The 8,360-nt window shown below is 41.0% G+C and overlaps 1 protein-coding gene across 4 annotated transcripts; it reads right to left on the minus strand.

Moving 5' to 3' along the window:
* Nucleotides 1-489: 489 nt before the first annotated feature.
* Nucleotides 490-8,354, minus strand: COQ3 (coenzyme Q3, methyltransferase). Of its 4 annotated transcripts, none has more exons than XM_041478178.1 (7): nucleotides 8,337-8,354; nucleotides 7,313-7,410; nucleotides 6,818-6,970; nucleotides 6,562-6,661; nucleotides 4,746-4,988; nucleotides 3,341-3,500; nucleotides 490-1,924 (listed from the first exon to the last, which is right to left on the minus strand). In XM_041478178.1, exons 2-7 carry the CDS (start codon nucleotides 7,324-7,326, stop codon nucleotides 1,707-1,709), a joined length of 888 nt encoding a protein of 295 aa, XP_041334112.1. In that variant the 5' UTR covers nucleotides 7,327-7,410; nucleotides 8,337-8,354; the 3' UTR covers nucleotides 490-1,706. The 4 variants fall into 4 exon arrangements, with proteins under 4 accessions (XP_041334112.1, XP_041334111.1, XP_041334113.1 ...); XM_041478177.1 differs by having other exon boundaries at nucleotides 7,313-7,436; XM_041478179.1 differs by lacking the exon at nucleotides 8,337-8,354 and adding an exon at nucleotides 8,030-8,319.
* Nucleotides 8,355-8,360: the final 6 nt, after the last annotated feature.

Genomic DNA, 8,360 nt, shown 5'->3' on the forward strand with positions numbered 1-8,360 from the left:
GGTTAAACTGCTTCAACTGATGAACCTTTGGAACAATTTCTTTACTGGTGTAGTGGCTTCTCAATCACTGAACTCTTAATATGATGATGAATCTTCTTCTCAAAGCCAAGCTATAGCCCACAGAAATATTATGAAGCAGAACTTATTGCCATGGAAGCAATTACACCAGATACTACTTCTTAACCTTTATTAGCTATGAATAATTATTATTTCCATTAAAATTACCTGTATTCTTCTGGGCATCATCAAATCCATCAGGAAACTTGGATCTGAAGGCAACATGCAGATACAGCAAAGCAGGAAGAATGCAAACGTGTAAAAAACTAATGTAGCCCACCACACCTCTACAGTAAGAGAAATGCACAAGCAACTAAAACAGGGAGAAGAGTAAGAGGGGGGAAAAAAAAGTTTCATTCTCATCCCTGCAAACAAAAACAAGACACCTTTCCAGCTGTGTAGAAGCTGAAAGAAAAAAAAGAAGGAAAGAGATGCAGTCATAGACACGCTCATGACACTTTATTTAGAAAGTTCTGTTTCATTGTAAATGACTCTTCCTTACCCAGGCTCTAGAACACTAAGAACAAATAGGCATGGCACCTCAGTTGTAGGACAGAATGTGTCGTTCTTCTAGCATGGAGCTCTGGTTGCTTAGTAAAATTTTACCTGTAGCTTCTCTTTATTTGGGCAGAGGGAGAAAGTTGAAAAATAGGCACAGATACAAGTATCATTATTGTGAAGGGGCTTTGACAGCTGAGGCACTCTGGTCTCAGAGACTCTTCTTCCATTTCCGAGTTACAGAAACAGCAGGACTCAACAGTAAAGGTTTGCTATTTTGTTTGCCCTGCTCAGGGAGAAAGGTGTATTACAGAAAAAAGTCTTTGCAGATCTTAAGAGTTTCATATATTTTTTACAGAGTATCTTAAATACTTAAGGCATTTTATTTATTGTACAGCATTGTGGTTTTTAACTCACTCTACATCTACGCCATTATTCTATGGAGAACTGAATCCCAGCAGGACTGAAAACACTACTACTAATAAAGCTCCCTCCAAGCTACCAACAGAATAATTTGCATTTCCCTGTCCAACAATTTGAAACTATTTTCTCATGAAAATGCTCTTTAAAACCTTTGCTCCTTTCAATCTTAAATGATTCCTGAGATAGTGTGTGGGATTCACATTCTCTGAACAGAGAGAGACAATCCTCTCTCTCAGGGTTTTTCCTGGAGAAGCAGAGAAAAGAATGATCAAAACAATTCTTATCTCATTTGCTGCTCCTGTGTTTGTGTGCAAGTGGAATGTATTCTGGAGATTGTTTACCCAAGGTGACCAACTGGATCCACGTGTGTGGGCCGGGACTCTCGGGCAGAGTCACTAGTTTTTGAGTAGTTAGAAGTTAGAAGTAAATATAATATAGTATGTATCTCTTTGATATAGTATAATGTAATATAATATAGTTTTAATAAAGTGAGCATTCAACATTCCAAAGCCATGGAGTCAGATGCCAATCATTCCCAGACGTTGGAGTTGCCTGATTTTACAATAATAGTGGGCACTTGGTTTTTTTCAGAGCGCCCCAAGTATGTGAGCAAAAATAGCGTCTATATATTGATGGAAACAGGAAGCTTGTTGTTGGCAAAGGTTTTATTGTGTCCATCTGAGTAAAAGCTCATTTTCTGTTCTGGTGACAGTCCATCACCACACACGTCAGACAGTGCTGTCTGGGACGGTGCCAGCTGTGCCAGCTGTGGCCGAGCGCTGTTGAACATCTGTCTCTGGCAGGGGCTCTGTGGCCTGTGACTGTGCCGGAGCCCCAGACTTGACTGCGTGCAGCGCGTAGTTCAGGCTCGTGCTCTCCACCCAGCTCCAGGAGCCCGAGAGCGGATTATACAGCATCCCATTCACGCTCCTGACTGCAAAGCCATCTAGGAAAGAAAGAAGCCATACGAAGCAACGGATGCTCTTAAATATTGTAAGTCACTGCAACATCAAGCTCTTTAGAACAGCAAGTCTGAAACATGCTTCTCCCTCTGGGCTGGGGGGGAGCTGCCTTTGTCAGACACCCCCACATGCAGTGCCACTGGCATCGCTGGTGACAGCAGGTCCTGCTCCTGGAGGTGGCTGCAACAGCTCTGTGCCAGGCCATGCACCACCAGCAGCTACAGGGCTCTGCTGAAAACCCCAGCCTCACACCTCCCCATCTGGCCGACGGGTAATGTTTTCTGGAGGTGGAGACGTGCTTCAGGTTGACATCACATGCTCCAAAATCAAAATCTGAGCACATCTTTACAAGGATTCTTCAGATTCCCTTTAGGAATGGAAAATAAAAGAAAAAGGCACATTAACGCCATCAAGGACTTGGTGCAAGAAAGAGTGATTTATCACTCCCAGCTGAGCAGCACTCAGTTCACTGCATGGATCTGCTGCGTCCCAGCAGGATACAGGATGGAAGGTAGAAAACAAACACCCTATCAAAACAAATCTCCCACTGCACCTGCTTCTCCTTTCAAAGGAAGAACTGAAAAAAACCATCAGTATGTGAACCAGTATTAGTCATATTTCTTACGGCATCACTGCAAAGTGCCAGGAAAAGACCTTGCTAAGAGAATAGCTCCACTCATACTTCAGCTTCTTTGCAGTGAACTAGAGCAAAGTGAAATATTTGGTGAGAGGGTTTTAAAACATCCGTGGTGAAGGAGTGCAATGGGCAGAAGTCTTCCCAGCTCAGTGTTTTGTCTATTTTAAAAGCAATCAGACCAGGGTAATTTAATTAGAAATAATTATAATCAGTATCACAGAGTTTCTCAAGAACTGACTAATGAATTTGTGGTAGGTTTCATCTTCACATTTTGGAAGAAATCTTTTAGTAACATAATATGAATAGAGAGCAGCAAACCAAAAATAAAAACGCCTCCTCCCAAAGGAAAGGCGGCAAACAATGCAGTGGCAGCAGTGCAGCCCCAGAGTGCCAACACAGTTAATTCCTCAAACCTGACCTAGAGCTTATGAACCACTTCAGAGCATACATTCTGTCACCAGAACACAATGGAAAACACTGGAATTTTTTATTTAGGCTATTAAACAGAGGGCAGCTGCAACAGTGATTTTGTTCTAGTAATCACTGCATTCTTAGGATTCAATTTAATTTATTTTATGCAAAATCCAATAAGCAGCAGTGTCTTTAAACCAGAAATGATACTCTTAATATACAACTGTTAACTCAGGCAGGAAAAGCTGTGTATTGTTGGTAGCACTCACCCCACCTAACTTATCCCTTTGCCATTCCTAAAGAGACCATATGGATATCTCTCCCCGTTCCCACCATCTGGCCTGAAACTTACTTGATTCCAGGAGGCGCTCCAGCTCTTCAGGGGGAACAAATTTCTCCCATTCATGTGTTCCTTCTGGTACAATCCCCATTATTTTTTCTGCAACCACAATTCCCAGGACATAGGACAATTGTGTTTTATTGATTGTCGTAATGAATAAAGAACCTTCAGGCTAATTAAAATATTAAAATGTTAAATTAGAAGAATTTTTTGGGTTTTTTTAAATTGTAAATTTAATCACATTTAGACAAATCATTTGTCTATGGCACAGTATACACAATGCAAGACTAAGAAGTAATTTCATCCCAGGATAGATATTTGTAACATCTTACTACAAGAAAGAATAAAATTTTCTAACAGTATGTCTCAGGAATCTTCAAAGAATCAACATAATCAGGTCTTGGGTGGCCTAAAAACTATTCCCTAGCCCGAAGAACACCTAGAAAAGTCACTTATAATATTTTATGCTCAGGAAATGGATAAATAAAAGATATTAAAGCATATACAATAGCTACTGTTAAAAAAAAAAAAAAAAAAAAAAAAAAAAAAACCAAAAAACAAAACACCCCAGAAAACCCAAAAACCCAATGAAGCAAAAAACCAAAATAAAACCACAAACCGCTTTTATAATTGAAACCAAAGTAAAATGTGAAATACTTCCTTAATTTCTGAGACTGCTGAATGCCATGCCATGCTTGTTTTAATAATTACATGGGCAAAGAAACAAAGCCAGAAAAAAATTCTAAGTCCTTAAAGGACTATTTGTTAGAAATAAGGGATAATTTCTTTGTCCCTAGCAGGCTAAAAGTTAGTAGTGCATTCAATTGAAACAATTAATATTTCTTCTGATGACCAGAAAGATAAAGAGATCAAAGTAAAGCTCCCACTTATGTGCTGAGCTTACCATCCTTCTTCTGCAAATGAACCAGTATCAAGATGAATAACCACCTGATTATCTACAAAGTTTAACTAGGAACCTTTAAGAGCAATCTAGGATCTCATCTGATATGATGCTAGTGCTGGAATAAAATCTTGTGTCAGAAACATCATTACAGAGCTCCCAGGCAGTCTGAGCCATAGCTGTCCATCAACAGCAGCACTGCCACATTTTCTCTCACCTGTGTGAAATCAGATGCACCCAGATTTTTTAAGGTCCACATGCAATGCAAACCTGCAATGCTAGGTAATGCCTTAACACTTTTCTGAGGCTGAGTTGGGGAAATAAATTTCCCCTGACTGTGGTTACTGAAACTGGGGAGATGTATTTGCATCATGGAGAAGAATGGAAGGCACTTCTAGAACATGCTTCTGACTTAGTGGAGGAATGTGTGCAGATGTGTTTTCACACTCATTTTAAAAAGCCACAGTAATAAAAGAGAATAAATATTCCCAATGATGAAAGCAAAAACTCTCTTACCTTTAACACCTGAGAGCAACACTTGATAAACGTTTCAAGGTCAGCCACATGCTCCACTACTTCAGAAGCTACAATTACATCAAAGGTTTCCATAGACTCTTCCACAATCTCCTCCAGTGAACTGGACTTGTACTGTATTCTCTTGGCCAGGACCGGATCAAATGACTTGTGCCGATCTGCTGTTCTAATGTTGTCCTCCACAGGATCAATTCCAGTAACTGAAGCTCCCAGTCTACCTAAAGGCTAATAAAAAAGAGTGTAATTTATTCTCTGCATGAAAACAATTTACTTAAAGGTTTCTGAAACTTTGCAATGTACATACAAGATGCAGAAAGCATCAACACAAGACAAACAACAGTAAATTATGAGCTCTGATCAGGCAGTTTTATTTAAAATGTTTATTAAAGCAAAAACACCCTAAGATTTGGGAAGATGGTGTTAATTTTCTTAGAAAATTATATAGCGGACTATACACACATCTAAATTGTCTTTTAGAATAATTTGTTCTCAATTCATTTTGTTACACTAAATAAAGATTTCTTCCACTACTACTCTCTGATACAGGAAAAACAAAGGGGGAAAATCAACACAGTAATTAAAGGGGGGAAAACAATGCCATATTTAATTACTGTCATTACTTTCTTCAACATCCACCTGTAATGGTAAATCCTCATATCTTTTTAATGGTTACTTAATATATGATTATCTCTGGGACTTTCTCACTGCTGAGAACTAAACACTAATGTTTGCTAGGATAGCATCAGCCTTGGCTGTCACTCAGGTTTCTCCAGTGTCTTCTTACTCCAAGGTTAGCACCTTAGTCATCACCTCTTCTGAAACTGAAACAGGCTGTAGAACATGACCACATGTATGATATTCCAACCTGAAATTCACCAGTTGCTCAGCCTGAGAAGGTGATGCAACACACCAGTTTTGCCAGCATTGTTGGAGAGACCCCTCTCACGAGACTACAAGATTTTGCTCAAAAGAGGAGAAAAAAACAAGAAAGAAAACATGGGAGATATTCAGGTCCCTTTGTAATACCTCACTTCAGATGCTGAGGAAGTTCCCAGAGTAAGTCAGCCAGATCTGTAACCCTAAATTCAAATCCCTAGTCTATTGATGGGACACAGCACTGTTCAGAGCCTGTGTGGACAGCCTTCCACCACAAACAGTAACTTCTCAGTCCCAAGTTTGTGCAGACTTCTCTGGAAGCCACTGTAACATCAGCCCCTTTACCACACCAATCCCTACTGACACAGGAGAGCTATGATTTGGGTGCTTGATGTTATTCCATGCATTTCCCATGAGATCAAATCAAAGATGAGAATCTCCTCCCCCATGTAAAACACTGAAGATAAGCAGTTCAAATAAACGAATGTGGAAGAACAAGTTTATAACAAAAATTGCTTCTTTGGTAATGAGAATGTCACGATTCCAAGTATTCCTGCCTAGACTTTTAAAGTAAAAAAAAAAAAAAGAAAAAAAAAGAAAGAAATATTCAAGGACTTTTTCATCATTCTTCCCCTCTCCTTTACTTTACAGTGCTTGAAATCTTATTTTCCTGATTTAAAATCTCAGAATTTTTGAATTTCTCATTACCAACTCCCTCATTCTCTGTAAACCACCACTACTATGCTAAACACACTATGGGGTTTTTTGTATGAGTGCACTGCACTCTACTCAGTAACTAACATATCATAGAAGAGAAAAAGTCCTCCTTGGAGGATTAGAAATTAGGCAGTGTAATTAGTACAACAATTCTAATACCTTGCACACCTTTTAAGAAGAAAACACAGAGCTCACTGTTTCTTACCTCACTCAGCAGTCCTCCGCCACAGCCCACGTCAAGAATCTTGATTCCAGAAAGTGGATTTCCCAGATGATAATTACTACTCATGCTCAACAGAGTATCTCTGAAAGAAAAGGGATGTGATTAAGGTTGAACCCACAAGGTGCTTCAATAGATGCTGTAGTTATCTTAAGTACCAGTAATTGGCTTTTTTTACAGTATTTTCTGAGGTCATACAGAAATAGTACATATAAAAAAAAATCTGTCTACAAAACCATACCTAATAAATGGCACTCTAATATCATTCATAGAATGAAGGGCTGCATATTCTCCTTCTTCATCCCACCACTTATGTGCAAGGAGCTGGAATTTTTTAATTTCCTCTGAATCCACTGATGAATGTGAAGTGCTGAAAGGCCGCCTCACAGTGAACCTAAATAATGAAAGCTGAACATCATTAAACCAGTACTAAGATTCCATGTCAGCTGAAATATGGGAAAAACAAATACGGCATCAGAAAATACAAAAAGGTAAAACTCATGTTTCTTTAGAGATTCAAGTTAGACTTGTTTAGTAACCTACAGGTATTATACACTGCATGGGTAACATATCTTCCCAAACAGATGGCTGCATGCCTGTAATTTTTAAGTTGGCAATTAGTAAAACAAGAACAGGCCACATCAAACACGTGAGATATAAAAACAACTCCACATGACAACTGTTACAGAAAAGGGTAACCCTCATCTCACAGGGTTATTTTAGATACAATACTTACACGTTGCTTTTCATTTCAGTCAGAGAGACAGGCAAGGTACTACTGGATTTCAGTTGTCTTTTGCTGTTGTAGTCCTGAAGGGTATCTTTCAGACCCGTCTGAAAAGACAGATGAGCATGGTCATCTGCATAAATAAAAGACATCCAAATGGAAAACATCAGCTTTACAAGAAGTCAGAGACACAACACCTAGTTGTAAGAGTGCTGCTCTAGTAGAATACTAACCATGCCAATCTTTGCACATTTGCTCACTATTGTACTTATGGAGTTAGGGATTAAATAAAAGAATGTATGCTAGTTCACCACCCCTTGCTCCTCAAATGATGTACAATAATTTGTACATAATTTCCACGTTCAGAGACTGCATGGAAAAGAGCTTTTTATGCAACTGAAACGTTCCAGTTAGTGTGAATTTTCTCACAATGTTTACCCTGACTGTAAGCTGTGCACACACACACTCAGCAGTGCTGGGTTTATTATGTGTTGGAAAGAGACATACACAGCCGCATACTCATTTTGCACTGTACGAACCGGTAAGGAAACCTAAGCAAAAAACGCTCACGGACGGTGCACAGACAGGCCAGGGACAAGACCCTGCAATTGTTCCCCACTCCTGCTTAGCGCACGCAGGGCTCTCCCCAGCACGGAGAACACTCGCTCACACCCAGCTGCTGCCTGCTCACCCACAGCCCCCGAATCACAGCAATGCTCACTGTACCCTGAGTAAAGCACCCCCTGAAGACGATTTTGGGTCACAGTGAGCGATGCAGCGATCTAGACACCTTGGGACTCCAAAGGAGGCGGCAGGGGAACAGCACCTTCCCGACCGGCCGGCGCCAGGCTGGGAGTGCTGTGGGACGCGGCCGGCAGCTGCCTGACACGCCCGGGGCCGCCGCCGGCCGGAGGTTTGCGGGGCCCGGCTGTGAGGGAGCCGGCGAAGCCAAGCCCCGCTACGCCGCCCCTGCCGCCGGCCGCGCCGGGGCCCTCCCGCCCGCTCATCCCGCGCCCGCCCAGCGCCCGCTCACCGCCCGCAGCCCCCGGCAGCGCGG

This window comes from Pyrgilauda ruficollis, unplaced genomic scaffold (assembly GCF_017590135.1).
Source record: "Pyrgilauda ruficollis isolate IOZ18807 unplaced genomic scaffold, ASM1759013v1 scaffold43, whole genome shotgun sequence".
NCBI classification, from domain to species: Eukaryota; Metazoa; Chordata; class Aves; order Passeriformes; family Passeridae; genus Pyrgilauda; species Pyrgilauda ruficollis.